The sequence below is a fragment of the Phallusia mammillata genome, chromosome 6, assembly GCF_965637545.1.
Source record: "Phallusia mammillata chromosome 6, kaPhaMamm4.hap1.1, whole genome shotgun sequence".
NCBI classification, from domain to species: Eukaryota; Metazoa; Chordata; class Ascidiacea; order Phlebobranchia; family Ascidiidae; genus Phallusia; species Phallusia mammillata.
Genome location: NC_137257.1, coordinates 8898729 through 8926368, shown reverse-complemented (window position 1 = coordinate 8926368; position 27640 = coordinate 8898729). Strand labels below are relative to the sequence as shown.

The 27640-nt window shown below is 37.7% G+C and overlaps 3 protein-coding genes across 3 annotated transcripts; 2 read left to right on the top strand and 1 right to left on the bottom strand.

Moving 5' to 3' along the window:
- Positions 1-410: 410 nt before the first annotated feature.
- LOC145232045 (protein unc-93 homolog A-like) lies at positions 411-7413 on the top strand. The gene is made up of 10 exons (XM_080096546.1): positions 411-565; positions 1141-1328; positions 2545-2725; positions 3977-4119; positions 4228-4462; positions 4533-4671; positions 5154-5327; positions 5548-5641; positions 5976-6154; positions 6439-7413. The coding sequence occupies exons 1-10, from the start codon at positions 411-413 to the stop codon at positions 6517-6519; spliced, it is 1569 nt and encodes a 522-aa protein (XP_079952672.1). The 3' UTR covers positions 6520-7413.
- Positions 1113-12490, bottom strand: LOC145232047 (protein unc-93 homolog A-like). The gene is made up of 9 exons (XM_080096547.1): positions 12338-12490; positions 11851-12031; positions 11438-11580; positions 11112-11346; positions 10903-11041; positions 9994-10167; positions 9444-9537; positions 8937-9115; positions 1113-8161 (listed from the first exon to the last, which is right to left on the bottom strand). Exons 1-9 carry the CDS (start codon positions 12462-12464, stop codon positions 8081-8083), a joined length of 1353 nt encoding a protein of 450 aa, XP_079952673.1. The 5' UTR covers positions 12465-12490; the 3' UTR covers positions 1113-8080.
- A 6637-nt stretch (positions 12491-19127) lies between these two features.
- On the top strand, positions 19128-27169 carry LOC145232186 (ets DNA-binding protein pokkuri-like). Its single transcript, XM_080096725.1, has 4 exons — positions 19128-19291; positions 19740-19935; positions 23740-23875; positions 24223-27169. Exons 1-4 carry the CDS (start codon positions 19286-19288, stop codon positions 24320-24322), a joined length of 438 nt encoding a protein of 145 aa, XP_079952851.1. The 5' UTR covers positions 19128-19285; the 3' UTR covers positions 24323-27169.
- The last annotated feature ends 471 nt before the right edge of the window (positions 27170-27640 follow it).

Sequence of the window (27640 nt, the reverse complement as noted above, 5' to 3'; positions counted from 1 at the left end):
GTTCAGAGTTTTATTGTGAATTTGCTGAGGTCAAACTTATGTGTATAGTCACCAAAAAAACTGTTTTTAGGGAAGGTGTTTTTTTTAAACGCTGTTATATTCAAGTAAGTTTTGGGGCATTCTGTAGTGTTGTATTGTTTTCTATCGCTTTGCAACGTGTGTTATTTTTGCTACTAGCTGTATGTTTGGTATTTTTTAACAGTTCATTACTCCATCCTTAGCCACACAACCTGCACGTGAAAGAAGTTTTAAACTGTAATTGAACTAATATTTAGTATTACCAGTTTACTATTTCCCCATGAATTCTTTACACTGCGTAACTGTTGTTGTTTATGCAGAATTATCATTAGTAGTGGTTGCTGAAATTGTAAAAGTAAATAAATGTTAAGTTAAATTGTGTCTTGGCCACCATGGTTGGAGAGTCGGAGGCAAGTAACCGTCCCGCTGATGCTCCACGCCAAGTAGACGTTCCAAAAAGTTCTATGGACAACATTTCTATGGGTAGCTGTGAGACTGATTTGGATGCAAGTTTGGAAAGTATTCTAAAGGACTCTAACCTTAAAAAGTAAAATGTTAGAACTTAGCTTTCACTTTGTAGCTTTGTACATATAACAAGAAATTCTCAGAAATGTATCAGATCGGTGCAATCCCTATGGATTAGATTTTTTTGAAAACTTTTGCCGAAATCATATCTTGTTTCAACAATCGTTTTGTAAGATGCAATTTAGCAGCATTTGACTAAACATTAGGTTTATGCTAAACAAGACAACCGTTTAAACTGTAATTCCAACTTATTCTGTTTGAACGAAAAGAAGCTTTCCACGGACCCTGATAACCGTCTATGGCATTGGTTCCAACCTTTGTCGAAGAATTCCTCCCTAAACAATTTGAAACATGTTTATCCCCCCACAATAGACTACATAGCAGATGCTTAACCATCCACGAACATTTAAAATTTGGTCTTTTATCAACTTCACAGGTTATATTCTCAGAGCTGAAGTGTCTATTAACAAACCACATGTACAAATTATAAGTTCCTACTCTCATGTTTAAAATTTCTTCCTTGGGAGTAATTCCCTCCCGGTTGAGAACTACAGATCTATAGTAATCACTGCTATTGAAACGTGTTTTATTTTTTAGAAAAGAAGTCCGACGGATTTGGAAGAATCTGGTCCTAATCTCACTTGCCTTTTTGATGAATTTCACGGCTTTTCAAAGCGCCGCCAATCTTCAATCCAGCCTCAACCCGGCGAATGGACTAGGAACAGCTTCTCTCGCTGTCATATACAGCACCTTCATAATATCTGCCCTATTCCTTCCATCCTACAGTAAGTACAAATAATTTTAAATCATGCATGACCCAACCATCACTTTAGTTTCAAACAGTAAAATTGCAGTCTCGTAAACAAACCAAAATAAAGCAAAATGTTTGAGGTGCGTCCGTATGTAGGTCCGATTGTCTAAACCAGGACTTCTCAAACTGTGCGTCGCGACCCCAATTGGGGTCGTGTAATATAATTTTGGGGTCGCGAAACATTATGGGTTATTATGTCAGTCACAATAAATGGTATACGTACTTTTATTGTTTAAACATCATTCCCGTGTATTCAAACTGCTCTAAACACATTTTGTAGAACTTAAAGGGAGTATTACCAACCTAGTAGCCATATGTGCCTTTTTATGCCTATTGTGTGCAAACAATGCGAAAAAGCAGATACCACAATCGTCACAATATAGATTATGACGTCATAAAAAATAAGACTGTCAATCTGTGTATCAAGTTAGAAATAAATTTAGGCTTTTTAGGCGACATTAGATGGTTATAAAATATAAGTATTTCTTTACATCATACCCATCAAGGGGTCGCGTAGAAATTTCTGTTTTAAAATGGGGTCGCAGAGCAAGAAAGTTTGAGTAGCCCTGGTCTAAACCACAGTATCCCACAAAAACCTGCTTGAAAATATTTCAACTTTAAATCAGAAAGTTTCTTTCTATGGGTTGACTGGATTAAATGAACCGACATTATGTTTTGGTTCTTAAGCGCTTTTAATTAGTGACGTGCCGAATATTCGGTAAACGAATGTATTAGGCCGAATCAGCCTTAGCACAAAGTATCTTTTACGATCACAAGGTTTGAAGCATACAATAATTTTTGAAATGTTATCGCTTTTCCCATTCTGGACAAAAGTAAATAATTCATTGTTGGCAGGCTGACATCCACGGCTTTGGCAATCTTAAAACTTTCAGAACTAAACTAATAAAAAAACCTATATGCTGCGGTGTAACACCACTTTTTGTTCGGTAGCGAACCTTATGTTTTAATGTCAAATGCGTGGCACAAGACTTTGCATGGCGTCATAACTGATTCGGTTGAATTGATTCGGCAAAACTTCAGAATAATCCGTTTCGACTGAACCCAAATTACGTCAATTCAGTGTATCTTTACTTTCTAGGCACCCGGCACAAGTTTCAGATCAACGTTTAGAAAACAATAATACAAAACAGCGTTATTCTCAAGCAGTGTGAACATTTTCTACCTTTTAGTAATCAAGTTCATCGGCTGCAGGTGGACCATGGTGGTGTCGTTGTGCGGCTATGTCACTTATCCTCTTGCCAACTTCTACCCACATTGGGGAACACTTATACCAAGCTCTGTACTAGTTGGACTCTCTGCTGCTCCCCTGTGGTCGGCGAAATGCACGTATCTTACCACGTCTGCCTCCAGGTGTTTATATACTTTGGGAAAATTCGTTGCAAATAACTTCATAGACATCACTACATTGCGCCGTGGGTTCAAATCTCACTGCAGGCTAGCCATTCTGGCTTGCTAGCTTGTGCCTTGTCATATGGGGATGCTTGATGGCCAGCTGATTCGGTATAACGCAGTGGTTCTTAACCGGGGTTCGATCGAACCCCAGGGGTTCGGCAACGCCGAATCAGGGGTTCGACGAAGGTCTTTTTGAAGTGCAATACAAATACTCGTTTTTGACTTTAGGGTCTATAGTCGCTAAAAATTGCAATTTGTATTTGCCAGATATCAAAACACTGGAAGGTTAAACTTAGGCAGGGCTGTTTTAAACATCTCGAAACAGTTTTTGTGGTACTAAAAAGAGTATTACCAGCCTAATAACCATATGTATCAGACTTTTGGTACGCCTATTGTGTGCCAACAATGCGAACAAAACAGGTACCACAAGCATCACAATATAGATTATGACATCATAAACACGACTGATCTCCTCGTTGTGCAGCTCAATCTGTGTACCGAGCTAGAAATTAATCTGGGCTTTTTGGGCGCTATTAGATGGTAAATACCAAGTATTTTAAAACAAAAATAAGCAGGTAAATGGCGGCCGTTGGTGAAATAAGAATCTGCGATGCGGCCGTCCTAGCAAAATGGTTGTGCACCCCTGCACTAAGGTTTTAATTTCTTTTTTGACGTAACAAAGAGCATTGTTCGCGTTAATTGTTCCTAAGCAGAAACACAACGAAATTTTGTTGGCAGCAAAAACTTATTTCTTCATCTTTTTCATGTTTGTGTACAGATGCTAAAAATACGATGCTTCATTTTGGTAAAAACAAAACATTGCCGGAATTAAAGCAATCATGAACAAGTTGCTTGTACTATTATGTCAGAATTTAACAAAATGACAAACAGTAACTGTTGCCACTACGTTTGAACAAAAACTAATTATGACCCACCAAAGAAAACGGGGCAAAAACCTAGGATGTAACTTTGGGGTTCGACCAAAGGCTGAAGAATATCGTATAGGGGTTCGGCCGTTATAAAAAGGTTAAGAACCACTGGTATAACGCCTTCAATGGGTTTAGCGAACTGTAATACATAAACATTTTTTAAGTTCTTCTTTTGTCTATGATCGTTGGAATTAAGTTAGTGTATACAACATATATATATGTTTCAGATGTCTTTTCTGTACGACTAACAACGCGGTTATAACATACATATGTGATTTAGGTATGCAAAACTGACAGACGATACCACCGATGCAGTGATTCATAAATTCTTTGGCGTTTTCTTTCTTTTCTTTCAGACATCTCAAATTATTGGAAACCTTATTTCATCTTTTGTATTGTCTTCCAACGCTATCAGCAATCTAGGTGTGTAAAATGGCTTATCGTAAATATCCCGTCATGTATTTGATATTTTGCAGATTGCTTAAGCATCAAATATGTTTACAAAGTGAATGCAATTTGTTTTGTTCATAGATTTTCCGACTTGTTATAACAAGTCGTATATTGAACATAACTGTGGAAAGCACGACTGTCAAAGCAATTTGACGGCCGCAAGACTGCTGTATAACAGTAGTGAGTGTCCAGTTACTAACCTCAACAGTTCGGGGCCTTCCGATTCCACAATCTATACCCTTATGGGAATCTATACCGCTCTCAGTCTAAGTGGTGCTTTTATTATGGCTCTTGGAGTGGACAACATTGAAGTTCAGTAAGTGTTGTGTTTGATGTAAACTTCTTACGGGAGTTTGTATATTGAACATCAAGTTTTGTTATTCTAGGTGTGCTGAGACGCGCGGACCGTTTAGTTTGCTAATTGCCACTTTTAAACAAATGAAGGACAAGCGACAACTTCTGCTTATACCCATTACAATGTTCAGCGGCTTTGAGCAAGCTTTTTTAACTGGAGATATAACGCGGGTAAGCAACACAGTGTTGTAGTTCGGGCAAGGTTTCAGCTCATGGGTTTGATGTAAACGGGCTTGATTCGTGCCAGACCACACACTCGGTAACGTTTTTGCCGCAATATCACTAATTTTTTGCTTTGTTTTTTTTAAATCGTTTTTTTTTTTCTTGTCTTTTGTATCTTGGACTGGTTGGGGCTCTGGTATCGGTCCAGTTTACAACTTTGAGGCCAATATTGGTATTTATGTCTGGTGTTAGTCAACTACTTCAATGCTTTGTAATTTATCTTAAACCCACAGATTAACCATATTATTCTATTACTGGCCAATATTTGTCCAGGGTAAGTAACTTGTCAAGTAGCGCTGTTTACCTGCCGAAGATAGAAATTGTTACAAAATTTTGATGTTTCTTAACTTTAAAATAACGTCGGTAAGATTGATATTTTATTATATTCTACGCAAGAATTCGTTTTGAGTCTTTGTTTGTTTCGTTTTCAGTCGTTCATTACTTGCCCACTTGGAGTCAACTGGGTCGGGTTCGTATTAATTTGCTATGCTGCTTGTGACGCCATTTCTTCGTTGCTCTTTGGAGGAGCTGAGAAGTATGTCGGAAGAATGCCCATTTTTACCTGCGGTGCTATCATCAACATAGCGCTGATTATTACGCTTTTAGTAAGTTGTACTGTAATCCCTAAATTGTACTGTAAAGCCAGCAGTTTCATAGCAAAAAAAGGTCATTTCAAAAAAATGTGATTATGCCAAGTTTTAAGTGATTTGTAAGAATTTCAATGTATCTGTTGGAAATAGAGTGATTCAAGGCTTTTATACATCAATTATGTTATACGTCTACTAGGTAACATCCTAACCGCAGGAATTAAATTCCGTTTCATAGGTATGGCTTCCATATCCCGACGATGTTGCGCTCTTTTTTATTCTTCCCGCTCTGTGGGGAATTGCTGATGCTGTGTGGCAGACACAAATAACTGGTAAATGATATCCCTAAGAAAGATGTTTTATCTGAATCACTTTTTCGACTCAAATTTGGACACACTCCCTGTGTAAACGTGTTTAACATTTATAGTGTTTTAATTTCCTTAACAAGTTGCGGGAAAGATATCTTGTGCTCTCCACATATGTTTACATTTAATATAAACACAAATCTTTTATGTTTTCACAACATAATATACAACAAAAATGCTGAAATATGATATAAGTTGGGACTTAATGAACCAAAATTAACAAATTTTAAAACTGATAATCAAACCGCTAGCTTTCTTAAATTTAGACTACTAGAACTTGTTGACACACAATGTTTTACAGCTTTTTATGGCGTGATATTCGTAAACAACCAGGAGGCTTGCTTTGCCAACTACAACGTTTGGAAATCGCTTGGATTTGTGATAGCATTTGCCTACCAAAACTTTATCTGTGTTTCGTCAAAACTTTGGGTTTTGCTGGCGGTTTTGCTGCTAGGCATGGTCTCATATTATTACGTTGAGGTAAGATATCTAAAAATGACCTCCCATTAGATTGCATTGTTTTGCTGAAAAGCTTGCTGGCTAAATTGTGACGTACAATTGGTGAAAATAATGACGGAAATCGATTTTTATAACACTGATTATAGAAACGTCCGTTTGTTTCAGTTACTAGTTAAATCACAGTTAACCTAAAAAGTAATTTGCATCAAAGTGAAAATAATAATCAGTTGTGTTCAATAGATAAAACTGTATTGGTGTTGAATTAGTTGGATCGCATATCATTTCATCAGATATATATTTTTCAGTTTGAAGAAAGAACCAAAAATTCCACGGAGGTTAAAAGCAATGCAAAGTCGCCTGAAGAAAACAAGGCCTACGTAGAATAACTTTTAGGGTCTCTACAACGTGAAGCTGTGTGAAAACAAGCAATCATTTTCCTTTTTAATCACAGAATTTCACATGCGCCTGTGGTTTATTACTGGAATCTGTAGGAACACTTAAACCTACTTTAACGTGTAATAGTGCTTAATGTTAAAAAAAACATGTAGGCTTTACTGTCTACGCCGTGCTTGTTCTGCAAATACTGAACACCCACAACAAAACAACGAAGTTATTAATTTGGCTATCATAAACATTTTTTGTTGTGCATTGCAAAAAAAACGAGTTCAACAATTTGACATGTTAGACCTAACTGGTTTGCGGTAATTTAAGCCTATTCCTTTCCATACAACTTTTTATACCAAGTTGAGTAGTGCTTTATGACTCTTATTTGTGAGTAATTAGTCGACGTATAACTTATAAGCAGGGTTGTCATACCGTCTTTCTTTCTGAGATTTGTCCTTATTTTGAAGGGAAATTTCTTTTTTTCAAGAATTGCCCTTGTTTTTTGTTTTGAGTCCTTATTTTGTCTTGTTTTCAACAATTACAAGTCAAATCCCTGCTACAAGCAAAAGTAAACCTAGACCTGATCTGTCATCAGATGCACGAAGTATTTTCTACGAACAAAGAGTTGCTGGATCAGAGTGTTTCGGGCAACAAATATCGCATGTGACATGTCATTGCTCGCGCAAATTCAAAGTTTGTTTCGTTTCGTATGAACATTTAATTTTTCAGTTGTCCCTATTTTGGGGTGCATGTTGAAGGTAGCCTTGGCTATGGCCTTTCCGTTTTTTTCGATTTTGGGTGTCAAAATATTGAAGAAAAATCCGGTTTCGAGTGGGCTTTTGCGGAATATTCTAGTGTCAAATTGGTTTAAACCGCGGTTTCTGCCTCTTATCGAACCTCCAAACCGGTTTAAACCGGATTTAAAACCGACAATTTTAACCCGATTTTTTGCTCTTTCTAAGTACTACTTAATTAGTTTTCTCAAAAGTCCAGATAGAAAGGTAAATATTACTAAAGGTCGAGACACTTTTGTCAATGCAAATGCAACATGGCTTAGCTAATTTTGGTTATAGTTTATCAGGAGAATTGCGGTCCAAGATAAACACAGTACTTTCAGTCGAATAATTATGTCAGCAAAACGAAAGCTTGAATTAGGCACTAAACGTTAATTTACTCCTTGCGAAATTATATTGACACAATGACATACAAAACAAATTTTCTGGTTTTGCAGAATTACTTCGTAAATAATAACTCAAATTCCAGTTTCCTACATTACAGATACAATCGCCGTTTTGTTAATTGTATGGTAGAATAACGGAGCATTTTTTGTCACAGTTGGACGATCGACCCTCACATTAGATTTGCGGTTTTAAAACTACCGCTACATAGCGATGGCCCAGCAATTAACACACAATTTAGTCAATTTCGCCGTAATCAAAAGACCTTCGAGGTCCACACCCAATGCCCCGAAGGTCCGGGTATTGCGTATGTAAAAAAATCTATGCGTTAACAAGGCAAACTGATTGATTGTTCACGCACCTTTCGTTGAAGAAACCATGAAAGTTATTCTACGTAGGCCTTGTTTTCTTCGGGGGACCTTCCATTGCTTTTAACCTCCGTGAAATTTTCGGTTCTTTCTTCAAACTGAAAAAAAATATATCTCTTAATTGTACCATGATATGCATTCCAACAATTTCAATACCAATACCATTATATTCAAAACTAATCATTATTTTGACTTTGATGCAAAGGGCCTTTCTATTTTCCGTGTAGGTTCGTAGTAAATCAAACAAATTGTAAGTTAGTTTTAATCATGTTTTTGTTATTATTTTCACGAACTACTGTATATACGCAATGTATTTTATAGAAGAAATGCAGGTTTGATGGCAGGTCATTGTCACGTTCCTGTTTTCACGGGTACGCAAAAGATGGGACTGACTATCGGAAGTTCTTTAACAGCTAACACTCGTGTACTCTGATCGGCAGCAAACCCTTTCCTTTTACATTTATTCACGTTCAACCACACGTACTCAAAACGACAAACAAACAATCCAGCACTACTTCGCAGTTATCTCACGGTTCTATCTTCTATCTTATTGTTATCCTTAGACGGGCGCTCTTACAACGCTGATGCAACAATGAAAAAGGGTAAAAGGCGCTAACATGCCGTGACGATTTCCTTTAGATAAAACAATGGTGACTAGCACCCCGTAACAGCGCGACCTGATAAATTGGCACATTAAACACAAACAAAAGAAGTGATGATGTGAAACGGCCATTCGCAACAAAAAGTCTTGACCCACACAGTAAACCTCCAGCCGTTTCGGGATAACGTCGCTTGAAAACTGGGTCGCAGGATATTGTCATGGGGCGGTCTAGAATATTTGTGACAGTCATTATATTTTTAAACAAACCTTACCTCAACGTAATAGTATAAGACCATGCCTAACAGCAGAACCGCTAGCAAAACCCAAAGTTTTGCCGAAACACAGATAAAGTTTCGGTAGGCAAATGCTATCACAAATCCAGACGATTCCCAAACGTTGTAGTTGGCAAAGCAAGCCTCTTGGTTATTTACGAATATCACACCATAAACAGCTGTAAACAATATGTAAAAGAGTTTATTGGTCAAACTTTAGCAAGTCAATTTCAAACCTGGCATAATTCCGGGTTAAGTCCTCAATTTAAGTTATATCTTTGCCAGTTCAGAATTATTTTTGTAATTTATTTTATTAAAGCATATAAGATGAAAGTGTATGCGAAATGTTAAAAATGTGTCGAACAGCACAATATTTCTTTCTCGCAATTTATTACAAGAAAATTAAAACACTATGAATATTGAACACGTTTATACAACGAAATTTGAGTCGAATTCGGCATACTCAAATGATTTGGATGAAACTTCATTTTTAGGGATAGTACTTACCATTTAATTGTGTCTTCCACACAGCATCAGCAATTCCCCAAAGAGCGGGAAGAATAAAAAAGACCGCAACATCGTCGGGATATGGAAGCCATGCCTATGAAATGGTATTTAATAATTGTTGCGGTTAGGATGTTACCCAGTAGACGTATAACATTTGATGTATGGAAGTTTTGAATCAAGGTATTTATGTACGACATTAAACTAGCAAACACGATTGTAGTTTTTCTTGTGAGGAATACATTTTCATTTATATTTGTAGGCGGACCTGAAAATGGTGCCTGTGTCCAATCCGAACCCAAGTATAAGCCTTAAACAAGTCTGAAGTTAGGCCCGAAATTAAGCATCTTTCTTTTAACCCATGCCCGAACCGTGTTTCAACCCGAAACCGACCCTGAAAGTCCATCCCGACTTACCATTCTGTTTCAAATAGATGTACTTCAATTATTTTTTTATCGTTGGGCGATATACTTTAAACTCAGATCAATCACATTTTAACATGAATTATTTTCAATATGAAACAGCTGGTTTAAGGGATTATAGCACAACGTACCAGAAGCGTAATGATCAGCGTTATATAGATGATAGCACCGCAGGTAAAAATGGACATTCTTCCGACATACTTCTCAGCTCCTCCAAAGAGCAACGAACAAATGGCGTCACAGGCAGCATAGCAAATTAAGACGAACCCGACCCAGTTGACTCCAAGTGGGCAAGTAATGAACGACTAAAAATAAAACAAACAAAGACTCAAAACAAATTCTTGGTTTACATAGTAAATAAAAAAAAAAACGTTTTCCTTAATATCCAACTGTTGCTGTTTAACACAGTGGTCGGCAACCGCCAGTCCGCGGCCCGCGGCCCGGTACCGGTCCACGAGAAGTTTGTTACAAGGCCGTATAATTTTTCAGGTTAAATGCTATGAAAGATTTTGCCCATGTATCCCGGGGATGATAGACTAATTTAAGCGTTTTTATTGCTAAATATTTGTAGTTTTTTGACGACTGGTCCGCGATAAAATTTCATGTTCAAAATGGTCCGCAGTGCAAAAAAGGTTGCCGACCTCGTAGCACACACAAAAACTTTCTCTAAGTTTACCAATTTAATTCTTTGGCTGGTAAACATTACCACACTTAATTGCCCTGTTACTTACTCTGATCCAAATATTGGCTAGTAACATAGTAATATAGTTAGTGTGTGCGTTTACAATTCATTGCAAAGCTTTCAAGTAGTTGAGAATTTATGCAACCAGAAACAAAGCACCAATAGTGGCCTCATAGTTACAAACTGGACCGAAATTGTATCCCCAAACCAGTCCCAGATCCAAAAGCGAACAATAACCCGAGTTAAAAAACAAAGGCATTATCCTCCAAAGTTGGTTAAATTGCGGCACAAACAATGCCTTTTTAATTGAAATATATGAGCTCGAAACTGGTCCGAATTACAACACTGAGTTGCCTACCCGCGTTATATCTCCTGTTAGAAAAGCTTGCTCAAAGCCGCTAAACATTGTAATGGGTATAAGCAGAAGTTGTCGCTTGTCCTTCATCTGTTTAAAAGTGGCAATTAGCAAACTAAACGGTCCGCGGGTCTCCGCACACCTAGAAAAACAAAACTTGATGTTCAATATATAAACGCCCGTAAAAAGTTTACTTTAAAAACAACACTTACTGAACTTCAATGTTGTCCACTCCAAGGGCCATAATAAGAACACCACTTAGAATGTGAGTGGTATAGATTCCCATTAGAGCATAGATTGTGGAATTGGAAGGCCCCGAACCGTTAAGGTTAGTAACTGGACACTCACTAGTGTTATACAGCAGTCTTGCAGCCGTCAAATTGTCCTGACAGTCGTTCTTCCCACAGTTTTGTTCAATATACGACGTGTTGTAACATGTCGGAAATTCTATGATCATAATAAATTGCATTGACATTGTAAACGTATTTGCTGCTAAGCAATGTGAGGTACCCAGTAAAAATCTAACCATTTTACACACCTAAGTTTCTGATAGTGTTCGAAGACAATACAAAAGATGAAATAAGGTTTCCAATAATTTGAGATGTCTGAAAGAAAAGATAGAAAACGCCAAAGAATTTGTGAATCACTGCATCGGTGGTATCGTCTGTCAGTTTTGCATACCTAAATCACACATGTATGTTATAACCGCGTTGTTAATCGTATAAAAAAATACATCTGAAACATATACAGTAACTTAATTCCTACGATCATGGACACAACAGCACGAACTTAAAAACTAATCCTATGTATTACAGTACGCCAAACCTATTGACGGCGTTATATCGATTCAGCATTCCCATTCGACAAGCTAGCAAACTAGAAGGCCCAGTCTGCAATGGGATTTAATGCCTAAGCATTTATTTGCGACGAATTTGCCCAAAGTATAAATACCTGGAGGCAGACGTGGTAAGATACGTGCATTTCGCCGACCACAGGGGAGCGGCAGAGAGTCCAACTAGTACAGAGCTTGGTATAAGTGTTCCCCAATGTGGGTAGAAGTTGGCAAGAGGATATGTGACATAGCTGCACAATGAAACCACCATGGTCCACCTGCAGCCGATGAGCTCGATTACTGAAAGGCAGAAAATGTTCACACTGCTTCAGAATAACAAGGACGCTGCTTTGCATGTTAAAACCCTACTTCTTGAGTCTTGCATGTTAATATGTTTTACAAACATACCGTCTACAAACAGACGTATCTCAAACATTTTGATTTTTTAACCAAAATATAACTCTCGTTTTTGATGTGTAAAACGAAAATAGTGTTTGGGTCATGTTTTATTTTCACAAATAAAAAATAAAATCATGTATGGGAAACAGCAAAACTAATACATTAATATTTGAATCCACTGAAACAAAATGACTAAAAAAAACTTACTGTAGCATGGAAGGAATAGGGCAGATATAATAAAAATGCTGTGTGTGACTGCAAGAGAAGCTGTTCCATCCGCCGGATTGAGGCTAGATTGAAGGTTAGCGGCGCCTTGATAAGCCGTGAAAGTCATTAAAAAGGCGATTGAGATCAGGAAGAGATTCTTCCAAATTCTTCGAATTTCTTTTCTAAGAAATACAGCAGTTTTAAGTAACAATGGTTCCCAACCAGGGAGGAATTCATCTCAAGGAAGAAATTTTAAACTTGAGGGGAGGAATTTACTTAAACTTGTACATGTGTTTTGTAAATAGACACTTCAGCTCAGGAAATTAAAAGACTCAATTTTAAATGATCTTTGTATGGTTAAGCATCTGCTATGTATTCTACTTGGGTGAAATAAAAATCTTTTGCATTGGTCAAGAAGGAATTCTTCGACAAAGGTTGGAACCACTGCCATAGAGGGTTGTCACGGTTGGTGGAAAGCTTTGTTTTTCAGAATAACTTTGAATTACAGTTTAAATGGTTGACTTGGTTCAGCATAAGCCTATATGTTTGGTCAAATGCTGCGTAATTGCATCTAACTGAACGATATATTTAAACAGAATAGGATTTCAGCTACAAATATTAGAAAACTATTTCACAGGTATTGAACGGATCATATACATTTGAGAAACACTGGTTATACCATTGTACGCAGCTATTAAAAGGAACAAAAAGTTACAACACTTTACTTTTTAATATCAGGGTCCTTTAAAATACTTTCCAAACTTGCATCCAAACCAGGCTCACTGCTACTTATAGAAATGTTGTCCATAGAAGTGTTCGGAACATCTTCTTGGCGTAGGGCAGCACCGGAACTGTTACTTAACTCCGACTCGCCAACCATGGTGCCCAAGGCACAGATTAAACTAATATTTGTTAACCTTTACAATTCAAGCAACCCCTACAAATGGCAATTAGTCTGGCAATGGAAACAACAGTAGCTATGCAGTGTTAAAACTTTAGGGAAAATGCACAATGTAATTATCTAACCTTAAAATTCAATCAAAACACATAATTATAATCACCCCAAACTGTGTCAAATACAGGTCACTGTGTTACTTAAGCTATAACTTTTATAATTGCAGGTTTTGTCGATGGACTACATGAGACATTTTTTTGAGTCGCTCACACATTACTATCACAACAAATATAACAATAAATTTTTTAACACGGACCCTGCTTTACTGAGTTTCCGCTACGTTAGTTTTTAGAAAGGGACAGGATACGCTAAGCAGCAGATAAGACAATAGAACACAACAGCTGCAGCGTATGCTAGCGAGTTATTAAGAGCCCAGCCTAGGCTATAAATTCAGAAATTAGAAAATAAAAAAATGCATGGATTGATCCACCATATACTTGTCAAACATTGGCAAACTAAGATTACATGGACGCAAGTGGTAAATCTATGATTTTAACTACACCTCAAACGAGTAGAAAATGTCGGCAGTAAGAGTAAGAATGAATGTATAAACAACATTGCTAATTAAAATGAAAAGTCGTTCACAGCACAGTTGTGCAATAAAGTGCAACAATTAGATTTCAACACAGAGGTTAACACACATTTAGCTTTGTTTAAGACGAAAACACACTGCGAATATTACAATACCACAAAGTACAAAGGATAGTGATAACATCGGTTCTAATTTAGCACGACTATAACGATACAATCTAAACCAACATTCAGCATTTCAAACTAAGTCCTTTGATAGGCATGAGGCAGAAATGCGGCAAAAAGATTTGCCATAATAAAAAAAAACAATTTTCTTCCGATTTCTAACCCAGGACTCCGATCACGAATCTCGTTTTTACTCTTTACTACTGTTTATGGTCAGGCGACCAGTTCTTCTCCCAAAAGCCAAGAAAAAACGTTTTCTAATTGATAACACCCAATTTTTGAAAAAAACCTAAGCCTATTTATAGCCTTTCCGTATTATCAATTTTGGGGGTCAAAAAATTCGAGAAAAATTAGGTTTTCGGTGGGATTTCGATGGAATATTACTGTTTTAAACTGGTCTAACCCGGTTTCTGCCCCCTACCGAACCACCAAACCGGTTGAAAACGGATTTGAAAATCGATAATTTTGACCCGATTTTTGAAGAAAGAGTTTTTTGAAGGGTATAGCCTTTCCTTTTTTCGATTTTTGTGGGTCAAAAATTAAAGAAAAATCCGTATTTCGGTGAGTTTTTGCGGGAATATTCCAGTTTCAAACTGGTTTATACCGGTTTCTGCCTCCTACCGAAACTCATAACCGGTTTAAACCGGATTTGAAAATCGACGATTGTGACCCGATTTTTGAAAAAAACCTAAGACTTTTTCGATTTTTGGAGGTCAAAAAATCGAAGAAAAATCCGGCTTTCGAAGAGTTTGTGCGGGAATATTCCAGTTTCAAACCGGTTATGACCGGTTTCTGCCTCCTACCGAACCTCCAAACCGGTTTAAACCGCTTTTCAAAATCGAAAATTTTGACCCGATTTTTGAACAAAAACCTTTCGTTTAAATCGAAGAAAAAAACGGTTTTCTGTGGGTTTTCGCAGGAACATTCCAGTTTCAAACCGGATATGACAGGTTTCTGCCTCCTACCGAAACTCCGAACCGGTTCAAACCAGATTTGAAAATCGAAAATGTTGACCCGATTTTTGAAAAAAAACCTAAGGCGTTTTCGATTTTTGGAGGTTTAAACCGGTTTTCAAAATCCAAAATTTTGACCCGATTTTTGAAAAACCCTAAGGCTATAGCCGTTCCGTTTTTTCGATTTTTGGGGGTCAAAAAATCGAAGAAAAATCCGGCTTTCGAAGAGTTTGTGCGGGAATATTCCAGTTTCAAACCGGTTATGACCGGTTTCTGCCTCCTACCGAACCCCCAAACCGGTTTAAACCGGTTTTCAAAATCCAAAATTTTGACCCGATTTTTGAAAAACCCTAAGGCTATAGCCGTTCCGTTTTTCGATTTTTGGGGGTCAAGAAATGGAAGAAAAATCCGGTTTTCGGCGGGTTTGTGCGGGAATATTCCAGTTTCAAACCGGTTATGACCGGTTTCTTCATCCTACCGAACCTCCAAACCGGTTTAAACTGGTTTTCAAAATCGAAAATTTTGACCCGATTTTTGAAAAAAACCTAAGGCTTTTTCGATTTTCGGGGGTCAAAAAAATCAAAGAAAAATCCGGTTTTCGGCGGGTTTTCTCGGGAATATTCCAGTTTCAAACCGGTTATGACCGGTTTCTGCCTCCTACCGAAACTCCGAACCGGTTCAAACCAGATTTGAAAATCGAAAATGTTGACCCGATTTTTGAAAAAAAAAACCTAAAACTATAGCCTTTCCGTTTTTTCGAATTTTGGGGGTCAAACAATCGAAGAAACATCCGGCTCTCGTCGGGTTTTCCCGGGAATATTCCAGTTTCAAACCGGTTATGACCGGTTTCAGCCTCCAACCGAACCTTCAAAGCGGTTTAAACCGGTTTTCAAAATCGAAAATTTTGACCCGGTTTTGGAAAAACACCAATAGCCTTTCCGTTATTTCGAGTTTGGGGGCTCAAAAATCGAAGAAAATCCGGTTTTCGGTGGGTTTTCGCGGAAATATTCCGGTTGCAATTAGTCTCATGTATATTACGTCACTAATAACAACATAAGGTAATTGTTTGCGCACAATTAACACTTTGTGCCTTGTCTGTGAAGTGATAAAACTGGCTTGGGATCAATCCTGGGCGTTGCAATCCCATGAAAGTAGGTACGGTAATGTTAATTCTACATGTCGTGACAGTAAACTGTGGTAAGGAGTAGATTAATTTTTGAATGTAACAAAGTTATCAATACGATTTGTTAAACCAAACATTGGGTCGCGAGCCGGATGAAACGACCTCGCGGGCCATAGTTTGGTGACCCCTGTGCTATATAGTCGGCGGTACAATTTTTATTTGTTCTTAATTTCGCATCAGATATTGCCTTGACTTTTAGTGCATCAACAATTTCCGACATATGCGTAGTTTACAAGAATAATGGCAACCTTGCTCTGTGCGCGCAAAAACCAACTTATCAGTGTTGAAGTGGCTTTTTTAACGAAATATTCGATTATCAGAAATATTCTATCAAGCGGAATATTCGATTATCCGGAATATTCGAATAAACGAAATATTCGATCATCCGAAATATTCGATTAAAATAAACGGAATAATCGGTTAAACGGAATATTCGATTATCCGGAATATGCGATAAAACGGAATATTCGATTATCCGGAATATTCCATTAAACAAAATATTCGATTATCCGGAATATTCGATTATCCAAAATATTCGATTAAACGGAATATTCGATTAAACGGAAGATACGATTATCCGGAATATTCGATTAAACGGAATATGCGATTAAACGGAATATTCGATTACTATTAAACGGAAAAATATTCGATTAAACGGAATATGCGATTAAACGGTATATTCGATTATCCGAAATATTCTATTCAACGGAATATTCGATTAAACATTAAACGGAATATTCGATTAAGCGGAATATTCGATTAAACGGATCATTCGATTATCCGAAATATTCGATTATCCGAAATATTCGGTTAAACGGAATATGCGATTAAACGGAATATTCGATTATCCGAAATATTCAAATATCCGAAATATTCTATAAAACGGAATATGCGATTAAACGGAATATTCGATTAAACGGAATATTCGATTATGCGGAATATTCGATTAAACAGAATATTCGATTAAACGGAATATTCGATTATCCGGAATATGCGATTAAACGGAATATTCGATAATCCGGAATATTCGATTGTCCGAAATATTCGATTATCTGAAATATTCGAATATCCGAAATATTCTATTAAACGGAATATTCGATTATCCGGAATATTCGAATATCCGAAATACTTTATCAAACGGAATATTCGATTATCCGGAATATTCGATTAAACGAAATATTCGATGATCCGAAATATTCGATTAAACGGAATATGCGATTAAACGGTATATTCGATTATCCGAAATATTCTATTCAACGGAATATTCGATTAAACGGAATATTCGATTAAACGGATAATTCGATTATCCGAAATATTCGATGATCCGAAATATTCGATTAAACGGAATATGCGATTAAACGGAATATTCGATTATCCGAAATATTCAAATATCCGAAATATTCTATAAAACGGAATATGCGATTAAACGGAATATTCGATTAAACGGAATATTCGATTAAGCGGAATATTCGATTAAACGGAATATTCGATTATCCGAAATATTCTATTAAACGGAATATTCGATTATCGGGAATATTTGATTAAACGGAATATTTGATTAAACGGAATATTCGAATAAACGGAACAGTCGATTAAGCGGAATATTCGATTATCCGAAATATTCGATTAAACGGAATATTCGATTAAACGGAATATTCGATTAAACGAAATATTCGATTAAACGAAATAATCTATTAAACGGAATATTCTAACATCCGGAATATTCGATTAAACGAAACATTCGATTAATAAACGAAATATTCGATTAAACGGAATATTCGATTAATAAACGAAATATTCGATTAAACGAAATATTCGATTAAACGAAACATTCGATTAATAAACGAAATATTCGATTAAACGAAACATTCGATAAATAAACGAAATATTCGATTAAACGGAATATTCGAAGAAACAAAAAATATTTACATGTTGGCTGCTGCGCAATATTTTTGCTTAAACGGCATAAATATTGCAAAATATTAATACTTGTTTGGTTGCAAAAAATTAATCACTGACTTTGTGCTAAAAATAGGCACCAATGACCTCAAAAAGACGGTTTGTATATTTGTTGTAATTCTAATACAAAACCTGCATATCTTTGACAAAGCATGATACGGCAAAACCTTCAGGCATACATACTTATAGTCAAGCAAATGCTTTAGAGCACACTCAAAAAGTGGAAACAGCACTGAATTTGTTTGTAAACAAAAGGGAAGCCTTTAAAGCAGTGGTTTTCAAGCTTAAACGTATACCAAACGTAATAGCTACTCAACCATACTTTTATGGTGGGAGACCAAGAGACATGCCTATTCTTTTTGACTAGGCTGGCATATTTCTGAAACTAGCAAACTTGGCAATTTCAGAAAAATGTCCAAAACATCTGACTTTGGATCTTAAAACAACAGAAACCTAGTTTACAGAGCTCTTCTGGCAAATGTATTTGTACAACCAGGCATGGGCGCCGGCAGAAATTTTTTCAGGGGGGGGGTCAAATTTTGACAAATACACACTTGTAGGGATAGATTACTATGTCAAGTAAATATATGGGGCAGATTTGTAGATATCTTTAAAGTCGCTTGTTTAGACATTTGCTTTGACTATTCTAACTTCCCTTCTTGGAGCATTATCGTTTTTCAGTCATCCCGTTTTTCGAGATTTTTTTTTTAATTTTGCGGTACTTTGAAATTCCAAGGGGGGCAAGTGCCCCCTCTTGCCCCTACGTGCCGGCGCCCATGCAACCAGGGGTTTGCTAGATATTATGCCCGTCAGCAATAGCTTATATATAACAAAAAACGACTTGTTTATCATTTAACAACTTCTGGCGTGTCACTAGTTGCACACGTGCCACAGGTTGAGAACATCTGCTTAAAAGTAACCATTTCACTTGACACACTATCCGCCTATCAAGCGCGCGTATCTTGTCGCCCCGCCCTTATACAATACGTCAGCTCCACTTTAGGCCTTATAAATGGTTGCCTAAAGCCTTTGTGAAATCACAGTTGTACGGCGGACGCGGACTGAGCACTGCTGACAGGATTAACATCACAATCGAATTCAAGGCGTGGTGTGTAAAGTAACAAGTGTTAAAAGTGGCACAGGACAGGTGTATTATGTGCAAGGGCGTTTGGGTGGAGATTTTAACGGACAGATCTTAGAAAATGACGGTAAGACTTGTTGTTTTCTGTACGTGTCTAGAGTACAGATATTATTTATTTAATGTCGTTTATTTGGTTAATTTTAAAGGAGTTTGGGCAACTATACTAGGTCGATTTTCAAATGGCGTTTTTAAATTGCGTGTACTAATGGTATTGGAAGGGAGTTAATATAGTTTGAAAAGAAGCAACAACATCGGAAATGTACATTTTACATAACGCAGTATTTTGTAACTTATACAGCGTCAAACAATCTTCTATTGCTTTCATCTTATTTATTCTTTCAGGCCTGTTTGGCAAAATTTAGACGTACTTGGAATAGTATTTAGATATACTTGCTTAAAATGACCTAAAACATTAATAGGGTGAATTTATGGACAACGACGTTGAAACGACGTGTTTGAGATACCAGAGTCGAAAATCGTGATTTTTAGCTTTGCTTTTAACTTTATCTTCTTAGGCTCGAATCGGACAACCCCTCAGCAAGAAAAAGAAACAAACCAAGAAATCAGCCAAAACGAACGCTGAGCACCGTTGCAGCGGCAACAAGAATGCATCAAAAATTTGTCGAAGATCGGAAAACCTCGGTAAACTTCGGAAGCATTCGGAAATACAAATAGTTTTGCTGGAGAAGTACAAAGGACATCTTCCATTGGGTCAGTTTTTATTTATGTTTGGATACGGTCAGTTTTAATACATATTTAGGGTATGATAATAAGGCGTCTTAAAACAGTAAACCTCGGTTAATCCGGACCCGTTTGGACCAAACAATTTGTCCGGATAAACCGATGTCGATTAGTAAAAGCCTTACTACATTACAAATAATTTGCACCTCAAATTTTGTCCGAGTTAGGCGAAGGTCCGGATTAACCGAATCCGGTTTAACCGAGTTTCACCGCGTAAGTAAACACAATTTTTGTAACGATAGAAAAAATGTCAAGTTGGTGTGTTAAAAATTAAGATTGTTTTAAGCACGTATGTGTCTGTATTTTCAAGTTCTGCAGTTAGCCTACTTTTAACATGAAGTAAACCAAACCTGTCCTGTATTACCAAATAGCTTTCGCAATCTTATTAGGCCAAAAATAATTTAAAAATTAACACATAATAAAGTTTAGTAAATCCTGGATCGACAATTTATTCTATGCGTGCGAGTATTTAGCATCCGGTCTTAGAATTCACCCGAACTCCAATCGCTCTGTCGTCATCGAACCACAAGCTATTTTCGTGCACGCCCCTGTTGAATCAGAGCTTAAGCGTTGACAGAAAGTGTTTGATCGATGGCCCAAAGTTACTACGTACCGGGCAGGGCTTCGAATATTCGTCATAGCTAACTACCGAGCAGATTGTTTCTCTCAGATACAATTCCAATGCAAATATTTGGAGTTGTAGAATTTTTGAGACGCACCTACCCTAGCAGACTGGCGCGACAATAGAAATCTTACTATCGGCGCCAGATCTTAATCCGGGTCGGTGAGGCCGCTTTGCGGGTGGCAGCTGTACAATGCGTGATAAGATTTTTTATCGAAACCGCAGTCGTTGGTCGGCGTCCAAAGTGCGTGTGTCATTTAGAGTGTTAAAATCTGGGTGAACCCTGTTTAGGTTCAGTCAATTCTAAAACTGTGCCAAGAGGTTAGAATTACTATCCATGTCCGGACACATGTGAACAATGCGTAAGTTACAGTTAACAAAGTTACATTCAGAACATTTGCGATAATGATTTTAAATTTGTACAGACCATAAAGCCAATGTCCCTTACTATACCCTTTAAAAATGAAAGGCAGTGCAATGTTATTTTCTAACAGCAACTCGTATCTAGCTTTGTCCTAAATATTCGGAATTATTTTTTATTTAAGCTTAGAAGTCACGTAGCTCTGGACAATTTATAAACGTCTGAAGGTTTACCATGTGTTTAAAGTGAAAGTAAAATGGCCAACAGACCAAACCATAACCCATAGACCAAGGACAAACATTAGCGCTTTAATACGTTTTCCGAATCTCGCGTTATGCCAAAAGCGTCGTTCTTTAGCCATAACCTATGCATCAAAGGCGCAGTCACCAACAGAAGAAAAATGTCCGTTTGCCACGTAAAGAAAACGTTACTACGTGTCGATTTTCACTGACACCTAGGGGGGCGTTGGTGGCACGGTGGGAGCAATTGCAGAAACCGGATTTCGGTGGAACGCATCCTGGTCACGTGACTTCAACAGCTGTTGTCAAGTGGGTGCTTTTCATTAGCGGTGCGTGGGCAACTGAACCTGTCAGCCAGAAGGTATTCCTTTCTGACGTAACCCCGCTAGCGATCCAGGATACAGTTTTCGACTTATTGGCTTTGTCTTCTGCTATTTGGGCTCAAGCCCTAATCTGCATGTTTTGGGTTTTAGCCAAGGCGATTGTTTTGTTTTCTTTCCAAATTATCTACTTAAATGGTAATGTTAAATGACAACGGCACGCTATCGGTATATATTTTTAAACTACCGGAACGTCTAAGTTGAAATGAATCTAACAACGTACAATTTTTGTGCAAAAACTTTCAAACACGTTGCAACTACTGCAGTACTTATTGATGGTTAAACCCACCGTTGGTCAAAGAACTGCAAACTAACAATAACATGGTACTATGATTTTGGGGAGTTTCAGGACTTATAGCTTTGCGCATTGAAAGCATAAAAAGTACAACCATTGCCATGGTGCATCAGAAATTTAACCAATTCTCGATTGGCGTGTAAGATACTAAAGCACGTTACCACTGACGTTTGGACGATGATATGTTTAATAAGTGTCAATATTACAATGCGAAAAAGTTCGCAATAGAGAGTGAATAGAACAATTAAAAAACCTCAACCATCATGTTCTGCTAAACAGGGACGCAATTCCAAGAATAAAATCTTTGCAAATATTTCCCTAAGCAGTTCAAAGCGGCTTAACGGCGAGTCGCAAGGCCGTGGACACAAAGGACTGACGACTTCTAATCGGAAAACCAAACATGGCTTCTTAAAAATTGAACATGTCGGCAAATATCCTTCGTATTGTTCCGCCAAAATTTGTCTGAATCGAAACAGGACGTTCTTACGAGAAGATAATTAATTGTACAGCGACAATTGACACCGTTATTGGCGCTGAGCTTCGATAATCCAACCGGACATTTTCAATTGTGAAGCAAAAATGTAAACAACGCCTTGAGCGCGGTCATTGAGCATTTGTCTTGCTTTGTTGTTTTGACAGGAGACATCAAAATTTGACAGCGTAATTGCTTGGCGCCTTATAACAGCGCTTAAACCGCGATCAGCAATCATAACAGACTCTAGAGCATTGATCCGGTTCTCCACTTATCCCTGTTATGATTGTTCCTTGCAGTAACTGCACAATCATGTCTGAGAAGAGGCGTATCCGGGTCTAGCATCCCCTTCGTGTTTCACACAATGTATTACTTTGAGCCATGTGAAGGCGTATTTGAAAAAGCCTTAACGGGATGTCGTGTTGTAAAAATAGATTCCTGTGTGGAAGAAGTCTTTGTAAATTTGAAGTGGTCAAACCGACGCCAGGCATTGGTGGTTTTGCTGTATTAGCTAAAGAAGTCAGATGATGCTGTAATCCAAAAACAATGTATAAAATATAGGCGAAATTCGCATGCGTGATATCGGAATTCAAAATCAGCATTTTTGTAGGTTAAATGTAAACTGATTTCAACATCTCTCCCTTGGCCTCAAAAATAAACAGATTAAAAAAACAAGAGATCTAGTATTGCGATCGTTTATTTCCAGAAGTTAGTTCGGATCCAGCTATGCTCATTCAAACACATACAATATTGCCTCAAGAGAACCACTTATCCACGTCAGCGTTTGTGGTCTCTTCAAGCTCGCATATCTTCCAAATCAAACAAGATGGGAGGATTGCACTTCAACTTTTGTAAACAGCGGATCAATGCCCTTATCGCCTGTTCAGTATTTTCATGAGACGATAACTGAATTTTCCCAAGGAACCAGTAGCCTACGACTGTGTAATAAATTATGTGTACTAAAAGATACAGCTTACATTAGCCCCATAAAGTTAAACTTACAACGTTACAATTTGCCCTAAATATTTGCGTCTTGTGACTATATTTGCAAGGTGAAAAAAGAGCGGCAAAACACGTACCTTTGGCAACGAGTTTTGGTTCATTTTTTTTGGTTTTATTTTCTGTTTTGATATACTTTTCAATTTAGACGGAAAGCGAAATTTATTTGCATTAATTTTTCTGTAGATCGGTCTGCTGTGTATCAAAAAAGTGTAGTGTTAGCTTATTTTGAGGCTTTGCTGATTGGATTTGCAAGTGTTTTTCCTCTTTATTCTTCAAGTAACTTAAGTGACCACTCAGAAAAACAACAACAAATAAAAAAAAGAATTTATACCTTGCAAGGAATACCTAGGAACAATGTTGTTGAAAATATGCGCTGCTGACATCTATATATTTTTTATTTTAGATCCAATGCAGTGGAATCGTGAAGACGTGACTGTGTGGCTCCGTATTATGTCGAAACGCTACCAACTTGACATAGACTACAACATGTTTATGATGAACGGAAAAGGCCTGTGTCTTATGTCCTTGAACGGCTTCAAGTAAGCTTACTATTATAATGCAATCATAAGAAAATCCTACTCAAACATGTCTTAAACTGCACACATGGGCGCCTGTACGCATAGCCAAATAGGGGCACTCGAGGCAATGCAATCGTACTGCATATATGTACATAAGTAGATGATATCGTAATTTGTAAGTAGGCTATGTATGTGTCAAAACTTACACCCCTCTTACAAATGTTTCTGCCGGTGCAATGACCGTAAAGCGTAATAATTTCTGGAAATTGTTGCTAACATTAGATGTGCTACCTAAAAAGTTACACCCTGATAATGTTTTGCAGTTTTGATTTAACGAACTGCAAAAATTGGCATTCCACCTTTTCCAGGTACAGATCACCGGTGGGTGGAGCACTTCTCCACTTTGATCTTCGTCAGAAACTCCTTACCAAGCTTCTTCTCCAGTCCCAGCGTTCTGCTGCCGCCTAACGGTACATTCTTTTTCTTGCTGTCATTACGGACTTTTGGTGACCAACTTTTTTAGTTTTTTTCCCTCTTTTTCTTTTTTTGTAACTCCGTGCAATTTGTTTTGCTGGATAGAAGCAAGCTTGTAGCGAGTTTTACGTAGTTCTTTAGTCTCGGGACAAGTTAGAGCCAAACGCAATAAAATAGTTTCGCTCATACTCCAACAGAACGTTATAAAATAGACTACATCTTTGGAACACTAAATACGGATCTGTTCATAAGTTTAATGATGAAAATAACGGCCCAAATAGACGTAAAAAGCGACATGCTTTATTGTTCGCTTCGACAAATGCTCGTGCCGTAATCTGTGACTTTTACGTCAATTTGAGCCGTTATTTTCAAAACCCTACACATTGTCAACCAAAATAGTTGTAGCACAAGTTTGTTGTTTTCGCGGTGAGGTTTGACAAAATGTCTAATCCGACGCAGTACAGTAGCTTCTTTTTCTCTTCTACTTTCTTTTTCCTTTTTTCTAACCGCTGTCTTTTAGTTTGTTTGTGTTTATTGACTTTGTTTCGCGTTCTTGAACCCTTGCCTCAAAACCTGGATGTCAGTTCTGAGACTCCAGTCAATAAGTAGATGCCGGGGCAAATATTGCACAATGCGATTTTTCGGCGACAAGCAACTTGATCCCAAATGTTTTAGTTATCGCGCAACTAAACGACCAAAATTTTAAAAACCAACCGCTGTAACGCCAAAAATCTGTTGGCTTTGCTGCAAATCATACGGCTAAAAAACAAAATAGTGGACTCAACCTTCAGACCCAAACCTCATAAGAATAAGTCCAAATTCAGGCGCGAACCAGCAACAAATTTTTGCCCCAATCGGTGTGAACCAATCGCTCGGTAAACCTTTAAGCTCAGAAAATTAATACTTAAGTTGTGATATCGCCGCTCACACTTCATTTAACCTGGTTCAAATTATCACAAACCCGGAACGAAATAAAAATCAATTTTGTAAGTTCAAATTCCTATACCATTCTAAAATTATTTGTGCGAGAGTCAATTTGCTGTCATTTTCGGCAAACGGAACTTTTGGTATTGGGATTTTAAAATACTTCTAAAGTAGGTCAGCCAACATTCAATTTGGATGGTATGCAGTCCTCAAAACCAACCGCTTAAGACTTTACTTTGAAACCTTAAATGCGTCGATCATAACATTTACTACTCCCACTCCTTTGTCCAATCGCAAACATCACACAAACAAACAACGTCGACCTCACAATGGTCGCGTGTGTCCGGTAGTGACCCGGACGTGTCGTGTTTGTACTGGTCCGGAGTGGGGGATAACGGCGCCCAAAGTACTCAGAAATTTGGCGATTAATCGGACTGCTGAGTGCTTTAGAGTTGTTAAGTGCACAGATGTCGCACTTTTAAGTGTCAAACCACTGGCGCAGGGGTCGTATGATGATTCATCATGTTGGCACGGGTTATACACATATGTAACAACCCGACCGCATCAGTTTTAAGCAAAGCTAAACCAGCGGTCATTTCATACGTTAATACAGTCATGAAAAACATCAACGCCTATAGTTGACAAAGCAATTTTTTATTCACTAGTGCCCTTTAACCCAGTTTTTATTAATTATGTCCCAAACTTACGTACAAAGCGACGGGCTTGTCATAAAATGTTATTCTGAATGGCTAAACGCTGCGTATACAGTTAACCCCGGTTAATCCGGACCCGTTTGAACCGAAAAATGTCCGGATTAGGCGAAGATTTGGATTAACCAATGTCGAATATATTCAAATCTTACCACATTACTTTACCACATAAATCATTACATAACATAAATCTGAAACATTAACGCCTATACTTGGCAAAGCGGATGCTATATCCATTAGTTTCCACTTTAACCCATTTTTTATCCAATTTGTCGCAAACTGACGTAGAAAGCGGTCATCTTGTCACAAAATGTTAACTTCAATGGCTAAATAATAATACGCCAGGCTTATTGAAGGCGTCATACCGAATCAGCCGGACAAGCATTTCCATATGACGTTGATGGCTTATACGTTGGGCATAGATCAAACGATATATGACGTAAAAAAATAAGATGTGACGTAGCTACACTTGTTATGACGTGAGTATTAGCGTAAGCGTTTTGCGCCGATTGAACACATGAAAGACTGTAAGGATAATAAAAACTTAATAAAAGGAGGTTGCTTGTCGCCAAAACATACAGCCAAAATTTGCTACAAACCGTCTTAAACACAATTATAAAGGGGTCGCCCCCGATATGATATTGTACAGAAAAGTTGCGAGGTAGTAGGAGCGGTGTGTGGTGGATGAGAGATCGGTTGTGATGGGTGGGGGAATCCCCTTTGGTTGGTGAGACGAGCGGCGGTGAGCAAGTTGTAGATGGTCGCTGTAGCGAAAATGTAACGGCACTCATGTGCTGTGAAAACTGGATTTCAAGGCAGTTTATTGCCTGTATTTAGGTCTTGTTGGAATGTGCAAAATTAGTGAATTAGGGCGTGGAATTATCAACTAAATATGTACATGTACTGAATGGACAAAAAAAACAAGGCGGGGACCTCTGGAACAATGTTGTATTTTTAATGCAAGTTTATCAGTTTTTTTCGCTTTTTTGCGTCCCGTCCTTAACCAGTAGCGTACCATAGCACTTGTTTCTTATGCAAACGTCACGATTGCCATTGTGACGTAATGTATCAGGAATCGCGTGTGTTTGTCGCCGTGATGCATCAGCTCTCGTTTCGTGCGTCTACGACATTATTACGTCACAATGGGTGTGTGTTTTCAAATGTCATCTTGTGGATTTATCGGGCGCTAATAAAATACAGGACAAAAGTGCAGAAAACAAAAGTTACTGGTGCAGAAAAGATAGCGATTATTGAGATCATTCAGTATCTTAAATTAGAGCTTAAATATTTTGGTATCCGATTTTGAAGAGCTTAAAGCAGTGGTTCCCAACCGGTGGTACGCGAACACATTCCTAATGGTAGGCGAACACCTTTTAGTGTTTTATTTGTTCTGCATTTTGGCACACAAATTGCTCGTTACTCAAAACACCGGGTTGCGTGTCACTTGGTGTACTGGTGCAAAGCGCTAGCAACGTTTTGTAAACCAAATGTCTTGTCTTGAATTGTTTTGTTAGAACTATAACAAAAATGATTATGCGCTCACCATTAAACGTTTTTACGCGTCCACAAAAAGGTTGGAAATCACTGACTTAAAGATTTCGGTTCAAGCACGGATTTCTGAAACAGGTCCAAATTTAAGGCCTTCGACTTCCAGCAAAAAACAAAATGAAAAATGCAA

Coding starts and splice junctions, on each gene's coding strand:
- LOC145232045 (XM_080096546.1), top strand. CDS start 411: ATGGTTGGAGAGTCGGAGGCAAGTAACCGTCCCGCTGATGCTCCACGC. Junction 566..1,140: donor AAGGACTCTAACCTTAAAAA/GTAAAATGTTAG, acceptor TTTATTTTTTAG/AAAAGAAGTCCGACGGATTT. Junction 4,672..5,153: donor TAACTGGAGATATAACGCGG/GTAAGCAACACA, acceptor TTTCGTTTTCAG/TCGTTCATTACTTGCCCACT.
- LOC145232047 (XM_080096547.1), bottom strand. CDS start 12,464: ATGACTTTCACGGCTTATCAAGGCGCCGCTAACCTTCAATCTAGCCTC. Junction 9,116..9,443: donor GTGGAAGACACAATTAAATG/GTAAGTACTATC, acceptor TATTGTTTACAG/CTGTTTATGGTGTGATATTC. Junction 8,162..8,936: donor TCTTATACTATTACGTTGAG/GTAAGGTTTGTT, acceptor ATTTTTTTTCAG/TTTGAAGAAAGAACCGAAAA.
- LOC145232186 (XM_080096725.1), top strand. Junction 19,936..23,739: donor CAAAGGACATCTTCCATTGG/GTCAGTTTTTAT, acceptor TTTTTATTTTAG/ATCCAATGCAGTGGAATCGT. Junction 23,876..24,222: donor ATGTCCTTGAACGGCTTCAA/GTAAGCTTACTA, acceptor CACCTTTTCCAG/GTACAGATCACCGGTGGGTG.